At 40.4% G+C, this 23754-nt stretch overlaps 1 protein-coding gene across 8 annotated transcripts in view; it reads left to right on the plus strand.

Moving 5' to 3' along the window:
* The window catches only part of NR5A2 (nuclear receptor subfamily 5 group A member 2), a 146394-nt gene extending 123973 nt beyond the window's left edge, over window positions 1–22421 (plus strand). For all 8 annotated transcript variants that reach the window (XM_012459570.3, XM_012459573.3, XM_012459572.3 and 5 more), the window contains one exon: window positions 22026–22421. In XM_012459570.3, the coding sequence (XP_012314993.1) occupies window positions 22026–22273 (248 nt within the window). In that variant the 3' untranslated portion in view covers window positions 22274–22421. The remainder of the gene's footprint in view (window positions 1–22025) is intronic.
* The last annotated feature ends 1333 nt before the right edge of the window (window positions 22422–23754 follow it).

The following is a 23754-nucleotide window of genomic DNA, read 5'->3' on the forward strand; positions in this document are numbered from 1 at the left end:
ATTTTAAAATACTGATGAATTTGAACAAGTGGTTTGATTTTTGGGGGTCTGTTTTGTTTTGGGGGAAGAGGGGAATATTTAAATGATGAAATTTTCAAATATCCCACTTTCATAGTTTTCCCGACTTTTGTGGGTTTTTTCCACTTGTGTTTCTATGCAACCAGAAATTATGTGAGAATTTTACATTTGTCTTTGACATTCCAACAACAGAATGAACTGCCATTCAGTTATGGTCACTACATTGAGAGTATGATATTCCAAAAGCTTTGCTCTGCAAGGACTGTGAAAACATTAATTAGTTCATGTTGGTTTCATGAGAGGATGCCGAGAAACTGGCAACAGCTCTCTCCTGCACCACAGCCCATGAGAAAGATCCCCTTGTCCCCAGCTAGCCAGGTAGCAATGACATCCGCAAGGGTAGCCTTTTTATTTGCCAGTGTCCCTGACCATTAAAACAGTGAAAATAATTCATGCAATACCAATCTTAATTATATCCTTACTTTCACTTATTCCTTTTGCTGCTCTCCTGGCTTGTGTTGTGCATGTTACTTATATACAGTAGTATTTATCTAAAACCTACTTTAGAGTAGTCGTCCTCACAATAAATGGAAGTCTAAGTAGAATGGAATAGCATTTGAATGATCACAGATTCTCTGTGAATTCAGCGAACACTTTCCTCAAGGTAGCACTCTTGCTCCTATTAAAAGTACATTCTTTTCACATACTTTTTTTTCATGTAGTTAAAAAGAAATCCTTCCATGACATACTGAACCTTAATACCAAATAAGCTGGTGTCTCCCCGAGCCACACAGGACAATGTTCACTCTGAGAATGTCGCAGGATCATTCTCACTGCTGTGATGCGCAGTCGACAGAGGCAGGAAAACCCAGAACAGGATATTATGCACAGTAGGGGCTTTCCAACCCAGCTGTTCCAAGCCCTGTAGGGTCAAAATAATGGGGAAATCCAGAATGACAGTAATTATGCCATCAACTTTATGGCTCCCTGCCAGAGACGTTGTTGGTTAGACATCTATACATCTAACTGGTGTTTAATACATTTTTAAAAACAGGTATAGTGAAAGAATGCATTTTGAGCAGGAATTGAGAATGTACTCAGAATGAGACAATAATGTGTGAGCAAGTACTTACTTTGTTTAAGAAAAAATGAAAGGAAGGAGGAAGGGGATGGAGGGGAAGATAGAGGGATGGAGGGAAAAGAAAAGGAAAGAGAAGTAGATAGAAAATCAAATACAGATGAAAGCAAAGACAATTATGATTATAAATTATTTCATTCCCTAGTCATGTAAGATTTGAATTTTCTTTTTAATTAAGAAAAAAATAAGTTCATATGTCAAAAAAAGGATTCTAGAATTGCACTGGAATACATTTTATTCTGTGATCCAGTTGCATTCTTAAATTGGTGTGTTATTTGTGCAAATTATGTTAAGAAAAATAATTCTGGATATTTTCATTTTACAAATACATTTTTCACTGTCACCACATTATTTCCAGAAGTATCTTTTCTTCCACAGGGGTTCCCTATCTGCTCTTGCTTCCCGAAGCTCCCCAATACATGTACGTTTCAAGTTTGTTTCAGCAGTCCTGAAGTTGTGTGTGTGTGTAAGCATGATTAAAAGTACTTGTGTGGGAGTGAGCTATGGCCAGCTTCACAGGTGGTGTTATTTCCTGTGCTAGACTTCCTACCCACTGATAGCGGGGCTCACACTTAACATCCTCTCTTAACTGCCTCTAGTCCAAAAACAGGCAAAGTCTTGCAGCGTGGGAGGGAACCTGTGGCTGTGCATTGGGTTCAATTGATAACAATAATCACTAACTCTCATAAGTCACCACAGAGTAACAGGGTGAAAATCAAGTACCAGAGAGTCGGTTGTGGTCTCTGGTGTTCCCACCACTGTCTGCCACTTTCAAGTAGATAAACTAGTTATTAAGGATCTGTGGAGAGCCAGACACAGTGGCACACGCCTGTAGCCCCAGCTACTACAGTGGCTGAGGCGGGTCGAACATCCGAGGACAGGAGTTTGAATCTGACCTGGGCAACATAGTGAGCCCCTATCTCTAAAAATAAATAAATAAGTCAAATTTTTAAAAGAAAGGCATTATGGGAATTTCAGCAAAACATTTAGGAAGGGTCTTCTGAGAGATGATGATGGACAAATGGTCAGTAAACTGCTTACTCACACACTAATGTCCAGTTCACGTTGATTGCTATGTATCCTCATGGCTCCTCTTCTGGCATCTGTCTTAGTGGCTGGAAGCTCTCTCAGAAAATTAAAAAGATGCTTTTATTTTACCTACCCATCAACATTTCTGCATAATCCAGCCTCCAAGGAGGGGTGGTTCCCCTTTGGGAAGTGAGATTTAGGAATATCTATGTTCACAACTCCATGGAGTGTGCAAAACTTTAGAATCCAGTGGACTTCTTAAGATCATCTGGACAGTGGAAGTGAGTAATAGACTCTTATCCCACTTCCACCACCAGCCGATACAGAAGTGGGAATAAGATGAATAATACTGAGATAGCATTAAAAGTTTTGATACAGGCATGCAATGCATAATAATCACATCAGATAAACAGTTGTTCTGGTCACACAATCTCTAAGATTTATGCATTTTTCTTTAAAACACCTTTCTACAACCAAATGGCACATTCATAAAGTTTTTTAAATGAAGCTCAAAAGGTAGAGTTGTCACTTAATAAATACAGTAGACTTGGAGAAAGGCATTTCAAGAATCAGTTTTCAGGGATTGTCTAATACCTTAAAGAAGTGTTTGCTTTAGCCAGGCATGATTGCTCATGCCTGTAATCCCGGCAGGTTGGTAGGCTGAGGTGGGAGGATCATGAGGTCAGGAGTTTGAGACCCATCTGACCAACATGGCAAAAACCTGTGTCTACTAAAAATACAAAAATCACCCAGGCATGCTGGTGTGCATCTGTAACCCCAGACACTCAGGAGGCTGAGGCAGGAGAATCACTTGAATCCAGGAGGCAGAGGTTGCAGTGAGCTGAGATCACGCCATTGCACTCCAATCTGGGCAACAAGAGTGAAACTCTGTCTCAAAAAAGAGAAAAAGTGTTTGCTTTAAAATTTTGAAAGAGCCTCATATGGAAGTGAGATGTTATAAAAGTCATCACAGGATTTGGCTGCTGCTGGATCAACTACCAGTTTGCTATTTGTGATGTATTTCACTATTTTGGAACTTACAAAACTATCCCTGATTTTTTTCTGTTATTGGAGGTTTAAGGACAATGCTGAATCCACAGATAATACAAAAATTTTAAAAAAAAATTTTTTTTTAAGACAGTCTCACTGTGTTGCCCAGGCTGTAGTTCAGTGGCACAATCTCCGCTCACTGCAACCTCTGCCTTTTGGGTTCAAGTGACTCTCCTGCCTCAGTCTCCCGAGTAGCTGGGATTACAAGCACCAGCAACCACACCCAGCTAATTTTTGTATTTTTAGTAGAGATGAGGTTTCACTATGTTGGCCAGGCTGGTCTTGAACTACTGACCTCAAGTGATCTACCCACTCGGCCTCCCAAAGTGCTGGGATTACAGAGGCGAGCCACCATGCCCGGCCCAATCAAATTTTCAAAAGTTATTTAAATCCACTACTTCCCAACGTGAAAGTTTTATTACCAACTGAAACTTAGAGAACTATGAGTGGTCCTGGGCTGCCCTTGAACTTGCTGTGGGTGTATTTACTGAGCCACCATGGGGCTCATGTGAAGAGTCTGGGGTTTTGTTTTATGCCCTAAACACTTCAGTTTTGAAAATCCCATAAAGACCGTAATGGTTCTATAGGATAAACTCCATGGAGGGCTTCTGTAGGCGGCATAGGCGTGGGACCCAGAGCTGTGGGAACATCAGCTAACCTGCATCTTCAGGGGAGAGGTCAGAGCACCTCAGAATATTGTCACTACCAAAACAACTTTTTGACTTTACAATGGTGCAAAGCAATCCACATCCAGTAGAAACCGTACTTGAAGTACCCATACAGCCATTCTGCGTGTGTGTGTTTCGTTTGTTTTGGTTTTGTTTTTTTTTGAGATGGAATCTTTGCTCTGTCGCCCAGACTGCAGTGCAGTGGTGCGATCTCGGCTCACTGCAACCTCTGCCTCCGGGGTTCAAGTAACTCTCTGCCTCAGCCTCCTGAGTAGCTGGGATTACAAGTGCACACCACCACGCCTGGCTAATTTTTGTTTGTTTGTTTGTTTGTTTTTGAGTTGGAGTCTTGCTCTGTAGCCAGGCTGGATTGCAGTGGTACCATCTCGGCTCACTGCAACCTCCAACTCCCTGGTTCAAGCAATTCTCCAGCCTTAGGCTCCTGAGTAGCTGGGATTACAGGCACATGCAACCACACCCGGCTAATTTTTGTATTTTTAGTAGAGATGGGGTTTCTCCATGATGGCCAGGATGGTCTCGATATCTTGACCTCAGGATCCGCCCACCTTGGCCTCCCAAAGTGCTGGGGTTACAGGCATGAGTCACTGCGCCTAGTCCTAACTTTTGTATTTTTTAGTAGAGATGGGGTTTCACCATCTTGGCCAGGCTGATCTTGAACTCCTGACCTTGTGATTCACCCACCTCGGCCTTCCAAAGTGGTGGGATTACAGGCGTGAGCCACCACGCCAGGCCCATTCTGTTTTTTAGTTTTAGTACAGTACTCAATAAATTACATGAGATACTCAACACTTTATTATAAAATACACTTTGTGTTAGATGATTTTGTCCAACTGTGAGCTAATATAAGTGTTCTGAGCACATTTAGCGCAGGCTAAGCTAAGCTATGACGTTCAGAAGGTAAGGTGTATTAAACGCATTTGCGATAATATTTTCAACTTAATGATGGGCTTATTGGGACATAACTGGAGCATCTGTCTTGCCGATGTCTTAACAGAGCTGCTCTCTGTATGTGCTGACTGATACATTAGGCTTGGGATAAATCGCATCTGACCTTTCCTTTAGAATAGCACTGGGTGGACTTCGAAGGTGGAAGAGATATTTCTTGTTCATTAAAGTCATCCTTGCAGGAAGATGAAACAGATGGTGCTTTATGTGCCAGGCACTGGCCTACCTTACGATAATTCCTATTAAAACACATTTAAAAGATGAGGAAATGGAGACTTAGAGCAATTTACTAATTTCAAGGTCTTATGACCAGTGCAATGTTCACAGATGTAAAATCACTTTTTTATTCTTTGAAGCTGCGGAAATGCCAGTATCAATAACTCCCCTAAATAATCAGGAGTTAACTATAATTAAACTACGAAAACCAAACAATTTTCCACATTTAAATTAATGATTTCTGGGTGTGAAAGGGTACGGTGACTTCACAGTCTTAGTTTCCTTCTATGCAAGCTTTAGAATTGAGCATAGCAGTTACAAAACCAACATGATCAGATATAAGATATCTTTACTATCACTGCCATCACTGTCTTAGCAAAATCCATCATTACATTGAAAAAAAAGGGATCTCTTCCTTTGCAAAATGTTTCAAGCTCCAAAAGTTCTTAGAATAATCTTTCTTGTTATTTTCTCTGCCACATGGTTACACAAATACAAAACAAATTGGAAATATGGATTTTCTGTCTTTCACATACAAATACATATCCCTGAGCAATTGGATGAATTATTAATTTGTTTTGTCCAAAAATGGGTAAGTATTTGGCTTTAATAATCTTGTTAGGTAACGAGTTTCCCTTCCCCTATAGTTCTCCACCCCAAAGACTCTCTCTTTTCATTTTTCAAGCCAAATAATTCAGAATAAGTGTTGATCCACTACACTATTCCCCCTTCATTTCAAACTCCGATCTTACAGAGCAGAATTTTAATAAGCTAAGGGAAATGATATCATAATAAGTAACAAGTATATCTAGTTCTTAAAGGGTAGCTTTATTTTAACGCTACAAACTAATAAAATCTTGGATATTTAGAATGAATGTAGATAGTAACAGTTCTCATATGGGCATAAAATTGCAAGAATTTTACTGATTGTGATGTATTACTTTGAGCACAAATAGAAACAGAATGTACCAAGTACAATAAGCTTCACTAATTAAGAACTTTTCAACTTGGCAACAAAAAGCTGAATTTATACGTACTTAAAGAAATGCAATTTTAGTACCTAATGTGGGTGACGGGGCGAGGATGCAGCAAACCACTACCATGGCACGTCTATACACATGTAACAAACCTGCACGATCTGCACAAGTACCCCAGAACTTACAGTATAATAAATAAATAAATAATAGAAAGAAATGCAATTTTAGAAACCTTGGTCTAATGCTTTATCTAAAGTAACATGGTTAACACAGTGGGGCACAATTAAAAAGAAGTTGGAAGTGTCAGGTAAAATCTTAAAATACTTCATTTTTTTTCCAATCCGATTACTCTATTTTGCGTGCCTTTCTCAGAAAGTATGGTACCAGACCTGCCAATGGTGTTGGCAGAAGTGAGAAAAAGTGAGGCAAGGGGTTTGATAAAAACTCAAAGAATGACATAAATATGAAGTATTATTCTCAGAAATTGTAATTCACAATAAGCCTGTGTTTTGTAAGATACCTCTAAAATGTCATTAACATTTAAAAACTGGATGTTAAAATTGGTGATACATTAATAATACTCTTCATTCCTCGAATTTTTGGTTGTATTGCTGACGTTAGGTAGAATTCATTGTTCATCAGTTACGTGCTCAAAGGCTGAAACAGGAAGGCATTCTTTTTTGAGACAGAGTCTCACTCTGTCACCCAGGCTGGAGTGCAGTGGCATAATCTCAGCTCACTGCAACCTCCACAGAAAGGCATTCTTTAAACTTCTTATCCAAAATAAATCCAAATACAATTTCTGAAGTAACACAGAGTTCAAGTTGCTGAGTCTTAATTAGTGAACCATCAACAAACACAGTAGTAGGTATCATGGTGCCACCATATAGCACATTTCTTGCTGTTAGGAAGGCAAAATTTCCTATCCTGTTCTGCATTCTGGTATTGACCTGACCTTAATGTGTTTGATTCTTCTTTTATTTGTATTTTTTAAAAATAGGCACAGAGTCTCTCTGTCACCCAGGTTAGAATGCAGTGACCCAATCACAGCTCACTACAGCCTCAAATTCCTGGGCTCAAGCAATCTTCCCGCCTCAGACTCCTGAGAAGCTGCATGCCACCACACCTAGCTATTTTTTTTTAAACTTTTTAAATTTTTTATCAACATGAGATCTCACTATATCAGGCTGGTCTGCAACTCCTGACCTCAAGCAATCCTCCTGCCTCATTTTCCCAAAGCGCTGGGATTATGGGTGTGAGCCACTCACTGTGTCTGGCCGTGTATTTGATTCTTTTAAAATCATGAGTACTTACTCTTTCAAACAACAAATATGTTATAGTCATATCTTGGTTTCCAATTTCTGTTTAAATTAACAAGATGAGAATTGAGGCCCAGGGAAGCAGTGGTTCTCCAGATGTTTATCTTCATTACATCTAATCCTACCCCTCCACAGGAGGTATGAAGCCAACTCATTGCAAAGATGTCGCCCAGGGATACTGGGGTTGGGCGAGAGTGCAACGGGACAGTAGAGACCTCACCTGTGTCTTTCTGGCACCAGGCTGTCCTATCATGTCTTTGCCTTGGTGCTTGAGTACTAAGCCCAAGCAAACGTTTTATGAAGTTTCCTGCCCAGTCAACTGTTGGCATTGAGATCTGAGTAATACACGTGATACAAAATAAACTGGCTATATTGTAGAGATTGTTGAATGCCTTCATTCAACGTTTTCATTTTGAAAAGATTTTTTAAATTATTTATTATTATTATTATTATTATTGAGGCAGAGTCTCACTCTGTCCTCTAGGCTGGATTGCAGTGGTGCGATCTTGGCTCACCGCAATCTCCACCTCCCAGGTTCAAGCAATTCTCGTGCCTCAGCCTTCCAAGTAGCTGGAATTACAGGCATGAGCCACCAGCACACGGCTAATTTTTGTATTTTTAGTAGAGACGGGGTTTCACCATATTGCCCAGGCTGGTCTCGGAACTCCTGGCCTCAGATGATCTTCCCCCATCTGCATCCCAAAGTGCTGTGATAACAGGCATGAGCCAACACGCCTGGCCTGGAAAGGTATTTTTAGAAGAATGTTCTGCTGCTCTTTAGTTTCATGTAAACTTCTTTTCCCCACGGCACCCTCCTCGCTATCGTCCACGTCCCTTTTCTGTGTGAGCTGATATCCCTTGCTACCCTCTTAGATCTAGGAGATAGAAAACAAGAGGCTCTAACCTGCTTTCTGCAGGGAATAAAGCCTAGAAACAGGACGTTGCTCCTGGCGGTCCCAACTGCACTGTGTCCATGGACTATCATGAATCGTTTACACGAAGAGGATTTCTTTAAAATGCTGAATTATGAAGGAGTATTGATTGTGTGAGTAGAAATGTCTAGAAGACTGCATCTTTTGTCTTCCAGACTAATGCTCTAATGTGGAGAAGTTTCCCAAGTCAACAGTTTATTCTGAAGATGGCACCTTGTCCACTAAATGCACACTTAGATTCTCAAATTTATCTTTTAAAAATTCTCTTTGAAATAATCTCTCCAAAAGTCAGTAAGAAACATGTCGAGCACTACCAAAGCTGAGAAAGTTGGGCTGAATCGGGCTCTTAGCCTCACTCACACAAAATAATATTTTAATTGGCTAAGCTAATATTTGACCCAAGTTCATAAAAGTTTGAAATCAAATAATTAAATGCAAATACAATCTTCATCCCAAAGACGATAAGAATGCCTTTAAGCTAGTATTTTTAACAAGACCTGCTCCACAGCGCTCTCTTGTAAATTTTATCATACCTGAGGCAGTTTTCCTCTTTCGATTAGCTGGAAAGCTGAATTTATCCTGAGGCAAACCAGACATCTAGTATGGGCTAAATTCAACAACTGGAGCTTAAATTTGGCTTAATATATCCCCACTTGGATCTGCCTGTTTAATTCTCTTTCATATGATAACGTTGGTTTATTCATAGTCTTGACTTGCCACCTGAACAAACTGAACCTCATATCTTATTCTAAGAGAGTAAAACTTTGCAAAAACCACCAAAGTTTCTGAATGGAAATCAAATACAAAGTTATGGCTCAAAAACTGTTTCAGGACGTGAGTATAAAAAAAATATATAGTGAAGAGTTTTTCTCTGAGGAAGGGCTGCTCTTTATGAATGTGGATGCTTGCTGTGCTTTGGGAACAGATGGTCTTTATAGCAGGATAAGGACTGAGACCCCCAAGACCAGCCAAGGCAGCTGCAATTCCAAGTCGCATGCTTAGAATGCTGCATGCTACCTGTGTGTATCAAACACTGTAAGTATTGGTCTCATTGTTAAATCTATTTTAAACACAACTTTGAGGTTTAGGGGCAAACTAGGAAATTGCTTCATCCTATGTCCCTTTAAATTCTGTTTCCTGGCTCAAAATATTCCATCAATTTCCAGCCAGAAACCTTATTTTTCTTTGATTTTTCCATATATTTTAATGTAGTTCTCACTATTATCTGATATGTAGATGATACAATGTATGATCTGTTTCATAAACCCCTTCAGTATAGGATCTTTTTCTCATTTTTATCCCTAAGATTCTAGAAAGCATATTGCAAATGTGTATACAGAGAAAATATGGAAGTTCTCTGAGCCCGTGATGTGGTCCCTAACACAGCCCACAGCCCCAAAATACAGATTTCCTGAAAATACTCAGACTACTTAACTTCACAACATGAAACATCAAATGATTTTCCTTCTACTCATTAAACTCAATTACTTCAATTCTGAATCAAATTACACTTTTTCTAGAGCTACATTATAGGAAAAGAGTTTTGTTATATTTGGAATTGGTTAGGAATTTAACAAGGTGAGGAACTTTAAAATTTCTTAAGGATCTAATAGCTGGGGATATTGACACATAGAAAGTGCTCCATATATTTTTATTGAATTAATTTGCATATGCTTTGTATTCATGGGCACTGAATACAAATTAGCCAGTTCAATAATAAATGCATTGGTTGTCTTTTATGTGTGTGGTGCTGTACCTGTGAGGTGTGGGAAATAAGAAACATAAGTCAGAATCTCTGCCTTCTCAGAGAATGCAATCTAACAAGAGAGGCAAGGCATAAACCAGGGACTGGAGAATCCAGAAAAGCTTGCCCAGGAAGATGTTTCACAGACAAGCAAGGGGGAAGACCGGTGTGTGAAACAGATGAGAAAAAGTATTCTCTTATTCAACAAATGTGAAATGAACTCCTCCTTTGTCCAGACATTATGCTAGGTCTGGAAAGGTTATAATTAACAAGATAGACATACCCCTGTCCTCACAATTGACAGTGAAATAGCCATGTAATACCCAGTGCCCTGCATGACGGGCAAATAGAATGTGCTATAGAATCACAGCAGAGAGGACTTCAGGGAGGCTTCCTGGAGGTGATGATGTCTGCGCTGAGGCCCAGGAGATTAGTCAAAATTATCCAAATAAAGGTTTGGAGAAGAAAATTCCAGGCACTGGGCCAGACACATTCAAGAAACTGAAAGAAGTTGGTGGGTGGGATGAAATAAAATGGGAGAGATGAACAGGTCAGATAAATGTCTTTAATCTTTCCAGTGGTAGTTGGAGGGGGGGCATTGAATGATTTTAAACATAGGGTACTAGAGAACATAATTAGATTCACATTTAAAGTTATCGCTCAGGCTGTTGTGAGGAAAACGGATTTGGAGGAGGGGACCGTCAGTTAGGAGGTTGTTTAGTTAACAGGCGAGTTACGTTTGCAGCAATGGAGAATAAAGGACAGATGCAAGATGCAGTTAGAAAGCAGAGGCAGCAACCTGGTGATGGCTGGACCGGAAAAGAAGAGGAGAGGGAAGAGCCATGAATGAGTCTGGGTCTTAGGCTTGAAATTCCAGGGAAATATTGGGTAATGGGATAGAGTCTTAGTCCAATCATTGGTGTAAGAAAAGCAGGAGAAGGAGCAGATTTAGAAGACCAGACAGATTGAGCTACATTTTAGACCCTGAGTTTGAGATGCCTCCTAGCTCTCAGGTAGAGGTATCTAGTAAATAGCAAACAGTCATATGTATAGAACCAAATAAAGTTACATTCTGGAGTCCTCCACATGGGTCACTGAGTGAACTGGTGAAAGCATTGAACACACTGAAATAAAATGTTCTACACATGGAAAAGTCCAAAGGATTCGAGAAAAAACAAGCAGGCTTGGCACTGCAAGCCAAAGCACCCAGCCAAAAAATCCTCTTGGAATCCATTTCCCAAGAAAGCACAATCTATAATGGAGTTTGTGCTTTTTACTTGCTGTTATAAAACAGCTCTACACAAAATAAAAATAGAGTCAGCCATGAATTTGATATGGAAGAATAGCAGCATGTCAAAGGCAAAAAAAAGAAAAATTTTGGTTTAGGGCAAGCATTTAAACAAAAAGTTTATTCTCGTATTTCCTAAGATTATTCTCTGCACTGGGCACTGGCCAGGGACTATGGATACAGCTGCACAAGGCTCTGCCTGCACCGCTTTCATTCTAGTGGGGGTGGCGGGCAATTTTGGGTTTTGTTTTTTGAGACTAGATCTCACTCTGTTTCCCAGGCTGGAGTGCAGTGGCTCTATCTTGCTTCACTGCAGCCTCAACCTCCTAGGGTCAAGTGAGTCTCCCACCTCAGCCTTTCAAGTAGCTGAGACTATATGCTCAGACCACCTCGCTCACTTACTTTTTGTAGAGACAGGGTTTCGCCATGTTGGCCAGGCTGGTCTTGAACTCCTGGGCTCAAGAGATCCGTCAGCCTTGGTCTGCCAAAATACTGGGATAACAGGCATGAGCCACTGCACCCAGCTTGGCAGTTTTTAAAATTAGACAAATGTATGCATAATGTAAGATTGGTCATAAACAAGCATTAATAAGAATACATCGTTTAGGGATATAAGGAAAGGGGTGATATAATTTGGATCTTTGTCCCTGGCCAAATCTCAGGTCACATTGTAATCCCCAGTGCTGGAAGTGCAGCCTGGTAGGATGTATTTGGATCATGGGGTCATGACCCAAAACGCCAGGTCCCTCGGGGCCTGATGTTGTCTTGGTGATAGTGAGTTCTTGCCAGATCTGGTCATTTAGAAACGTGTATCACCTCCCCACATTCTCTCTCTCTCTCTCTCTCTCTCTCTCTCTCTGGCTTCTGCTTTTACCATGTGATGTACCTGCCCCACCTTCACCCTCCGCCATGATTTTAATCTTCTTGAAACCTCCCCAGAAGCTGAGCAGATGCCAACACCATGCTTCCTGTAAAGCCTACAGGTCCAAGAGCCAATTAAACCTCTTTTCTTTATAAATTACCCAGTCTTAGGTATTTCTTTATAGCAATGTAAGAACAGCCTAGAGGAAATACAGAACTGTGGGTTATGGTCACTTCTGGGGCATCAGGAATTTGTTCTTGGGAGGAACATACAGAGAGCCTGAAGAGTGCTGACCATGTCCTGGTTTTCCTGATGAGTAGTGGATTCGCAGATATTCATTATACTACGTTTAAAAACTTATATATACATTCCATTTAAAAAATTACAGCAAAATACACGTAATACAAAATTTACCATCTTAACCACTTTTCCATAGATTTTAATAGACTTTTTTTTTTTTCTTTGAAGACAGAGTCTTGTTCAGTTGCCCAGGCTTGAGTGCAGTGGTGTGATCTCAGCTTACTGCAACCTCCGCCTCCTGGGTTCAAGCAGTTCTCCTGCCTCAGCCTCCTGAGCAGCTGGGATTACAGGCACCTACCACCATGCCCGGCTAGTTTTTGTATTTTTAGTAGAGATGCGGTTTCCACATGTTGGCCAGGCTGGTGTTGAACTCCTGACCTCAAGTGAGCCACTGTGCCCGGCTGACCATTATTTTTTAGTGCAGTTTTAAGTTCACCACAAAGTTGAGCAGAAGATACAGAGATTCTTCATATATCCCCTGCCCCCTGACAAACACAAGCCTTCCCCACTGTCAGCATTTCATACCAGAGTGAAATCTTTACAATGCATGCCACTACACTGACACATCCTTATCACCCAAAGTCCATCATTTGCATTAAGTAGGCAGGGCTCACTGTTGCTGTTGTACATTCAATGGGTTTGGACACACGTAATGATGTGTATCCGCCATTATGGTAGCATACAGGGTAGTGTCACTGCCCTAGAAATCCTCTGTGCTCTGCCTAGTCATCCCTCCTTCCACCCAACCACTTGCAACCACCCATCTTTTTATTGTCTCCATAGTTTTGTCTTTTCCAGAATGTCACACAGTTGGAATCACACAATATAGAGCCTTTTCAAAATGGCGTCTTTCATTTAGTAATACACATTTAAGTGTCCTCCGTGTCTTTTCATGGGCCAATAGCTCATTTCTTTTCGGTGTTGTGTAATATTTCATGGTCTGGCCATACCACAGTCCAACCATTCACATACTAAAGGACATTTGGGTCACTTTCAAGTTTTGACAATTATGAATAAAGCTGCTAGAAACATCCCTATGCATGTTTTTGTGTGGACATAAATTTTCTCCATAACCATTTAAACATACACAGTTCAGTAGCGTTAAGTTCATTCGCATCGTTATGCAACCAATTTCCAAAATCTTTATGTGACAAACTGAAACTCTATACCCATTCAACAACAACCTCTGTCCTCATTCCCCGCATGCCTGCCAACCACCATTCTATTTTCTGTGCCTATGAATTGGACATAAGACAAATTCATTGGACACAGGTGCCTCTACTTCCCTCATATAAGCGGACTCATGAGTGTTTTCTTTTTGTGACTCGCTTATCTCACTTAGCATAATGTCCTCAGTGTGACTGAGACCAGATTAGACCACCCTTCCCTTTGAACATTGGTATTGTACCAGAAAATCAAGTGGTTTCCAAACATTTTTGATCAGTGGGAACTTTTTTTCTAAGCCATGTACATTTAAAAAAAGGCAAAAGTGGAGAAATCCTTATTGCTTAGACTTGCCACCTGTACAACACAATAGGAAGGGGTTGCGGAGGGGGCTGGTCCATCTAAGTCCCCACAAAGGTGCCCCATGACATGAGACTGTGCTCAGTCTCCATCTTGACTATTATTTATAATAGTGATTTGTGGCATTTAAAATGTCAAATTTCCTTTAAAATGGTCAAACATTAAGTTGTGTTACATGCCAATATAAATGTCAAATGTATATTATTTCATTCAGATTATCTGAAAACTATTCATTCGCATATCATGAGACCCTTTAGAAATGGAACTATTTGACTAACCAGCACATCCCATTCTCCAACTCTAGCAAGTGACAGAAACTTGCAGGCATTGATGCTATAAGGGAAAGAGCTCTAGGACTTTAAAATAATGAGCCCTGCAGGGTTCAGAGTCTTGCTCCGCCAGAGGGAAGTCTTGTGGTAGAGGACATAAGGACTTTAGAGTTAGTTAGGCCTGGTCATAAATTCAGGATCTTCTTAAGACCATTAAAATCCTAGATGAGTTTCTCAACCCTTCCAAGCCTCTGTTTTCTCATCGGGAAAATGGTATTAATAATAACTTCCCCATAAGATTCTTAAGAGGATTAAATGAGAAAACATATGTTAAAGACACTTGTCACATTAGCTGGGGCTTGGTAAGTGTTATTTCCTCTCTCATTCTTACTAACTCTGAGATCTTGGGAAAGCCATTTAATCCCTCTGATTCTTAATTTCATAATAGCTCTAACACCTTCTAGGTAGAATCCTTTACAATTTAGCTTCTCCTGAATCCCACTCCTAGGTCAGCTGTTTTCTACACATTCTCACTAACTCCTGGGATTTCACCCCTCACCTGTACACTGACAAGCCCCAAATCTATACCTCCAGCCCAGGTCTTTATCTCGAGGTCTAGACCTTTATGTCTATCCATTTCCTGGACATCTTCACCCAATATTCCATGTGCTTCTGAAATTCAACATGGCCGTACCTAGACTCCTTAAATATCACTCCTCAGATCTGTTGCTACTCTTGCCTTGGTGATGGCCACTGCCTTCCTCCATTAATAGACATCTGGAAGCCATCCAGGACCCTCACTCTTTCTCTGTCTCTCCTACTTTTTATTAACCCAAGGCCAACAAGCCCTGTTGCGTCGACCATCTTGGTGCCTTTCAAGCCCCTCCCCACCTCCTTGGCCACCATAGTTCTCACCTGTGTTCCCGCAGCAGCCTCCGGGCTGGTCTCCCTCCATGAGCCTGCTCTCTCCTCACCCTCCCGCACATACCAGTCCCTTCTACATGCTTCCGGCACAATTTTTTTTCTTTTTTTTTAAATTAGAAAGCTGACCATTTCCCTCTTCCTAAAACATTCAGTGTTTCTGCCTTGCTTTCAGAACAAAATATCCGGGCCATCTGACATGCAACGCTCTTCACAGCCTTCAACCTTATGGCCCATCTTCATCTTGCCCACCTGTTCCTTCTCCACAAAGGCTGAGCTGCTTAGCAGTATATCAAAGACCTCTCTGTTCTTTCCTTCTCTAGGGTTTGTATATAGGCCACCGTCTGCTATGATGTGTGTTGTCTTCCACGTGTTGCTCAGCTCATTCTAACTGATCCTTCAAGACTCCTCAGGTGTTACCTCCGTCAGGGACCCCTCTTTTCTCTTGAACCCTGTGTTAACTGCCCATCCTGCGTGGACACTGCTTATCTGTATCACATTAACTGAGCTACTGTACACAGAGACTGTGCCTTTTACTTCCATATTTCCAACCCCCAGACCAGAGTTGTCAGACTGACTGAGACTGAATGAATGAATGAATGTGTATATTATGTATACACGAAAGTATGAAATAATAAATAAAGCATGTTAAGAATGTTTTGTAAACTACAAAGCACCAATCAGTTGTAAGGGCTTGTTATTTCTGTGTACATACATAGTATATACACTTTCTGTTCACTTTTTTTTTTTTTTTTTTTGAGAGGCAGAGTCTCGCTCTGTTGCCCAGGCTGGAGTGCATGGCGAAATTATAGCCTACTGCAACCTTGAACTCCTGGGCTCAAGGGATACTCCTACATCAGCCTCTCAAGTAGCTGAGACTACAGGCACACGCCACCACGTCCAGCTAACTTTTTATTTTTATTTTTTGGGGAGGCAGGAGCCTTGCTGTGGTGTCTAGGCTGGTCTCGAACTCCTGGGCTGAAGCAATCCTCCATTTTTTAGATAGCTCCTGCAAAGGGCTGCATTTTCTTATTACTAATTTGCCTATGAAAGCACAAAATTGTATGTTCTAGTTGGTAAAAATAACTCTTGGGGTAGTGTGTATGTGTGTGTGTACACACCCATGTTATCCTTAGGGACTTCTGATCATGAATTCAAAATCCTGAGTTTCGGGGTTTGCTGGAAACTGGAGAGAGAATCTAAGTATAGGTGTCAGCACCAAAATTAGCTTGCCCTCCCATCCCCAATCCCTAAATAGCCCTGACTTCTTTTTAAACATGAACTTTGTTTGTATGAAAAGAACTAACATGTTCTCCAACTTCCAGACGTTCTTACAAAATTAGTTATATAGATTATCCAAATTTAGCCCTTTAAAAAATAATTGTGAACATTAGCTCCTTACAGAAAATCTGTTTTCCTTTTCTAGAGGAAAGGGCCTTCCGAGGGAATTTGTGTGGCAGTTTATAGATTGTCATCTCTCTAGAGACCTCAAAGCACGGAAGTATTTTCTATGTGCAGAGTGGTACCTCTTTTTTCCACCGTTACATCCTTTAAAAGATCAGATAAGCCAGCTCGCACCTGTAATTAATCCCGACTACTCCCAGTTACTGGGACTGGGAGTAGCTGAGGCCGGAGGATCACTTGAGCCCAGGAGTTCAAGGCTGCAGTGAGCTGTGATGGTGCCATGGCATTCCTGCCTGGGTAGCAAAACAAGATCTGTCCCTATTTATTTTTTAAAAATCAAACAATAGGGCCGGGCGCGGTGGCTCACGCCTGTAATCCTAGAACTTTGGGAGGCCGAGACAGGTGGATCACGAGGTCAAGAGATCGAGACCATCCTGGCCAACGCAGTGAAACCCTGTCTCTACTAAAAATACAAAAAAATTAGCTGGGTGTGGTGGCGCACACCTGTAGTCCCAGCTACCCGGGAGGCTGAGGCAGGTGAATTTCTTGAACGCGGGAGGCGGAGGTTGCAGTGAGCCGAGACTGCGCCACTGCACTCCAGCCTGGCGCCTGTCGACAGAGCGAGACTGCGCCTAAAAAAAAAAAAAAAAAAATCAAGCAATAACATTAGTCATTTTTTTAAAATAAAAAAATTTATAATCTTTAAAAAGGCAAAAAAGACTAAAGAATTTGTTCCCACTTACGGAAATTTAACAAAGATAATTACCTCGTCAGCAAAAGCCAACACACGCCATTTGAGCCTCACAGCCCCCAGCCCCCTGGCTCAGCAGAGGACCCATTTCTGAAAAAGCGTGTTGAATGGGAAGGTTTACAGGCTGCACCTTCATGGCAGCTACCAGGGAGGCGGAGATGAGTATCTTCATCTTCAGAGAGAGCCTGAATGTTGTGTATGACTGAAGAGTCAGCACTGTAATATATTCAAGAAGACCTAAGGGTTTACTTTCCAATAAGGATAGAAAAAATCTGAGCACCCCACTGTGAGCTTATCGTAATGCTGCTTCATATAAAAAGTTGGTAATTAGTCCCTGAGTGAATAAAGTAGAATAGATGATAAGAGATTGATACTAAGAGGAGAAGCACAAAATGCTCTTGCCAGTCATCAAAATTTAAAGGCTATAGAGAAAGGATTGGAGATGCCTCTGTCTGTTTACATACTATTTCCAACTCAGAATTTGTAATGATAGGGTTCATTAACTGGTGTTTTTAAATTGTATGAAAATGAAGCTTATATAAATTTCAAAGGAACACACGGATTGCCAAATGCAGGAGACTGCGATCCAGCATAAAATGCCACAGAAGAACTGGTGGGAATTTTGATTTATATCAATCTCTCTTCCTCCAGCTGGGGGTCTTTTGCTAAAATCCAGATGTGGGACAACGCTATTTAATATGAGAGCCAAACAGCAAATTTCAAAAACATATATTTCTGGGAACTCCAGAACATGTAATCATTTGTCTAGGTTTTGTTTTTTTTCATATAATTTAATGTCAATTCATTTGTGTATTTCTGGTGTTAGAGACTCCTACTATGTTTGAGTTCAGACTTCCCAAGTTATCAGCTACCATTCATTACTTAGTGTGGAATAGGCCTTGATTTTTGTAGGCGGACATTCCAGAGAAAATGGTGAAGATTTTAAATTTTGATCCATGTTTTAATTTTCATGAAAAGGCATGCATTTTCATCAAAACTAATTCCGTGAGTACTGAGGAAACACACTTAAGTTTCTAAACTCTTCCTAAAAAGTAAGTACAAGTGAACCACATAAACGAGCGAAAATTCGAGGTCTTCTGGGTGATGGTATCATTTGTATTTTAGCACTTAATCTTTTCCATTGCTTTTAGGTCCTTACAAACTGTCTGTGAACTATCTTGATCATAGTGGAAAATCCAGGGTCTACCTGTCAGGTCCAGTCCGCAGGATCCCAGGGACTGATTCCAATCTGAATGAGAACATAGGCATGTTTCTTTTCCCACAAAACTGACCAGCAAAAATCCTCATTTGCAAAGCATGTAAATTAGAACTTGATTATTCAGATCACAAAAGGATTCATCAGAGGACTTTTTGAACAGAAAACACAATGACATTTAAAGTACAGTATTTTAGTTCAGGGAGAGATCCATTACATATATGTCAAAATTTTGAAAATCAGTTTCTAGTTAGAAAGGAAATTGGCTTGTGAAATAATTTAACAGATCAAATTCACAATTATATCAATCTCAACAAATATACCAAGAATACGAAGCAAACAGTTATTGGATATGCATTAGTCCAGGGATGGCTGGACTAATGCATATCCCTCAGCCGCAGGAGCTTACAGTCTGCATAGGGAGCTGGACAGTTAGGTAGACAGAAGCCAGCACCCAGGTAGGCAGCAGCGCAATGATCCCGGAACGACATGGTCGGTAAATGAGAGTGATTCAATCAGAACTGCTTCAGGATCATTGCCGTGTGTATAGACGTAGAAACAATATAGACATTCAGCGAGTAAGAATCTTTGGGACAATTAGCAGCATATGTTTTATTATTTCATAATAACATTCATCAAAATAGCTTAATGGGATAATTAACTCACGCATGTGGATTCAATATTGGTAAGCTTTAGCAAAAAATAGTATATTTAGCTAAAATATGAGAAACCTATATATTTTCCTGCCAGAAAAATAAATTGCATGTATTTCCAAACTTTTAGCACGTCAGTTGGAACCAGTATTCATAGAAAATTAACCATCAAGGCCAGACAAGGTGGCTCATGCCTGTAATCCCAGCACTTTGAGAGGCTGGGATGAAAAAATTCATATATTTCCAAACTTTTGGGGTGTCAGTTGGAACCAGTATTCATAGAAATTAAACATTGAGGCCAGACAAGGTAGCTCACACCTGTAATCCCAGCACTTTGGGAGGCTGAGGTCAGTTGCTCACTGGAGGTCAGGAGTTAAAAACTAGTCTAGCCAACATGGTGAAACCCCGTCTCTACTAAAAATACAAAAATTAGCCGGGCATGGTGGCACACGACTGTAATCCCAGCTACCGGGGAGGCTGAGGCACAAAAATTGCTTGAACCCCGGAGGTGGAGGTTGCAGTGAGCCAAGATCACACCACTGCACTCCAGGCTGAGACACAGAGCAAGACTCTGCTTCAAAAAAAAAAAGAAAGAAAAGAAATAAACCATCGAATGCTGAGCTGAAGACTCTAAATTATCGTTCTGTAATAGTAAGTGGATAAACCAAAACTTATGACGTAGCCTTTATGTTTGTTGGTAGTTTTCTTTCCATTTTTTTTTTTCTTAGCAGAGTGGCATAGTTTATCACAGAACGTTAAAACTAGTTCTCAAAAAATACATTTATCAAAAAAGGAAAGTTTCAAACAACTTTCTAAAAAGGCTATTCTTCATTTTTCTTACATTTTATATTCATACTGTGCAAGTTTCTACATCCTTTCTATTAAGCTCTCTGACTGTTACTAGCTTTGCTTGCTGGTGAGAGTATCTTTCACTGTAGCATAAAATAATACTCCATTTCAAATTTTTTAATAGTCATGTTTTAATCGCTATAATACAACACAATTGTAGATTTTTTTTTGTCGTGTACCGAGGTACGACATATTGTAGGTATTTCTGATTGTTTATATTTTGTAATTTTGAACCAAGTATGATCCTGGATCCATAGTCACATTTATAAATATTTTTAAATAACTTAAAATCATTTTAAAAATAGTTAAGACAGGTGGAAAACGCTTTACTAACTGTAAAGTGCTGCATGTGTAACATGTCCAGAGCACACCAATGTGGCTGCCAATTTACACGCCACCAGAAGACGCAGAGCTCCTAATTGTGTGGTATTTATCCGTTTGCACAACTCATTAATGAATAATCAAATATGTTTGAGTCTCCCATCTCTCTTTGAAAGAGACGTGGTACCAACTCTCTACGTATCTATTTCGGTACTAATTCCTCACTGTTTTTAATTTGGGTCAGAGACTTGGGGATGGAAAAGGGAAGCATGTTTAATGCAAAGCTATGGCCCAAATGTAAACACTGAAATCATCCTGAACACACTTCAACAGCGAACGTATGGCAGCCTAGTGTAAAGCCTTTAGAAATTACGAAATGGACACGTGCGCATCTGTAGGTTAAGTCCAACGGTATATAATGCCAAAAACAGCACACAGTGGGTATGAGTTACTTTAACCGAGTTTAGTACCTTTATCCTTTTAGTCATGGTACTGTGTGGTTTTCTTCGGAATCTCTTTCTTATTTACTTTTTTCCAATTAGAAAATAAAGCAGGGCAGGGTGGCTGCATCCGTTTACTTTCTGAGCATGGGTGTATGTAAACACACACACGTGTCTGTGTATTTTTTCCAGAGGCTTCTATGTACACATCGTAGAAAAGTCATACTGTTAACATAAATAAACTCCAGAAGAGAAATTCCAGCATCCCATGTTCCCTTGCCTATTATCTGTGTGTGTGTTTGCAGGTCAGTCCGTCTTTTTTGATTCTGGCTTTCTCTCTTATTCAGTATTTATAAGGACCTGTAGGGCAGATGTCTAAAAACAACTGCATAGTCACCAGGAGTTAGGCTGAATGAAGTGCCCGTGCTCATCTTCCCTGCATGAGTGACCAGAAGGAAAAAAAACACACAGGATCAGACTTTTGAAACCACACTCAGGTTAAAGGGCACTGACCATCCTGGCTTGTGTTCTGCCTAAAGGACAAGGCTTTCATTTGATAAAGATCATTAGTCACCAAGATATATATTTTAGAGAGTTCCCAGTAGCGAATATTCCATTGGCAGTCACTGGAGTGTACCAGATGGTTCATTAGCATAGGCTAGACAAGTCAAAGACTTTCAGAATCATTTAGAAAATGTCAAACAGAAACAAGAATCCTGTCACTTTTTATTAGAATTAACTACATCATACCCTGGACACAGATTTCACCTTGGGTCAGAAAAATTAATACAGAATTATATGAATTGTGTAATATACTGGGTTAAGATAGGTCTTTCTCCAGGGACTCATTTGCTGGCAATATATTAAGATCCCTCTACTTTAGGAATCCTCAAACCTTTCCTTTTGTAAGATATGAAAAGAGTTGACCTTGCTCAAAATCCACTGGTGTCTAATTGATTTGAGGTATATGCAGAATATTCAACAAGACATTCTTCTAAAGCTCTTTTGTGATCCTTTTCCCAGGAAGCTTGGTGAGTGGGGTTTACTGAATATTCAGCAGCATGTAAAGTATGTTTTATGTCAAAAGGAAAATATATCCATTAATTGAACCCATTGCTTTAGTAAACAGGAATTAAAATGCTATTGAAAAATTTTTTTTTTTTAATGCAGATGTCAAAAACCTTGAAAACTTTCAGCTGGTAGAAGGTGTCCAGGAACAAGTCAATGCCGCCCTTCTGGACTACACAATGTGCAACTACCCGCAGCAGACAGAGAAATTTGGACAGCTACTTCTCCGACTACCCGAAATCCGGGCCATCAGCATGCAGGCAGAAGAATACCTCTACTACAAGCACCTGAATGGGGATGTGCCCTATAATAACCTTCTCATTGAAATGTTGCATGCAAAACGAGCATAAGTTACAACCCCTAGGAGCTCTGCTTTCAAAACAAAAAGAGATTGGAGGGAGTGGGGAGGGGGAAGAAGAACAGGAAGAAAAAAAGTACTCTGAACTGCTCCAAGCAACACTAATTAAAAACTTGGTTTAAAGATATCGAATTTAAAAAGGCATAATAATCAAATACTTAATAGCAAATAAATGATGTATCAGGGTATTTGTATTGCAAACTGTGAATCAAAGGCTTCACATCCCCAGAGGATTCCATATACAAGACATTGAAATGGAGTGGATTGAACTCACAGATGGATACCAACACGGTCGGAATAAGAATGGACAGAACAATTCTTGTATATTTAAACTGATCTCCGCTATGAAGAAATTTAGGAACTAATCTTATTAATTAGGCTTATACAGTGGGGGATTTGAGCTTACAGGATTCCTCCATGGTAAAGCTGAACTGAAACAATTCTCAAGAATGCATCAGCTGAACCTACGATAGCCCCTCCCTCTTCCTTTGAAGGCCCCAGCACCTCTGCCCTGTGGTCACCGAATCTGTACTAAGGACCCGTGTTCAGCCACACCCAGTAGTAGCTCCACCAAATCATGAAAAGCCTAATTTTGAATGTCTGTGTCTTAGACCTGCAAACAGCTAATAAGAAATTCGATTCATATGTTAGCTTGCCATTTTAAATATGTTCTGAGGTTTGTTTTGTCACGTGTTCATGGTGTTAATGCAGGCAGTATCCCTCTTCTATCTTATATAAGTGTTAATTAATATTAAGGGAAATGACTACAAACTATTAAAGCAAATGCTCCACAGCTAAAGCAACTTAGACCTTATTTCTCCTACTGTTGCTGAAATGTGGCTTTGGCATTGTTGGATTTCATAAAAAAATTTCTGGCAGGAAGTCTTGTTCGGATACGTCAGTCTTTTTCATCTTCCAAGTTTGTAGTTCATTTAAAAATAAAACATTAAACATATTTTGCTAGGACGTCACATAGTCACAGTTCTAAGTACTTGGAAACAAAATTGACGCATGTTAATCTATGCAAAGAGAAAGAAAAGGATGAGGTGATGTATTGACTCAAGGTTTATTCTTACTGCAAGTGAACAATCTCAAAACTTGGAATGGGGCCGGGCGCGGTGGCTCATGCCTGTAATCCCAGCACTTTGGGAGGCCGAGGCGGGTGGATCACGAGGTCAGGAGATCGAGACCATCCTGGTCAACGTGGTGAAACCCCGTCTCTACTAAAAATAGAAAAAATTAGCTGGGCACGGTGGCGCGTGCCTGTAATCCCAGCTACTCAGGAGGCTGAGGCAGGAGAATTGCCTGAACCCAGGAGGCGGAGGTTGCGGTGAGCCGAGATAGCGCCATTGCACTCCAGCCTGGGTAACGAGGGAAACTCCTTCTCAAAAAAAAAAAAAACTTGGGATGGAAACGATGATTTTTACATGTGGCTGGAAAGATATTAAAGTAATTCGAATCTTCCCCAAAGGG

The sequence above is a fragment of the Aotus nancymaae genome, unplaced genomic scaffold (genome assembly GCF_030222135.1).
Source record: "Aotus nancymaae isolate 86718 unplaced genomic scaffold, 86718_ANA_hifiasm-v0.15.2.pri h1tg000039l, whole genome shotgun sequence".
NCBI classification, from domain to species: Eukaryota; Metazoa; Chordata; class Mammalia; order Primates; family Aotidae; genus Aotus; species Aotus nancymaae.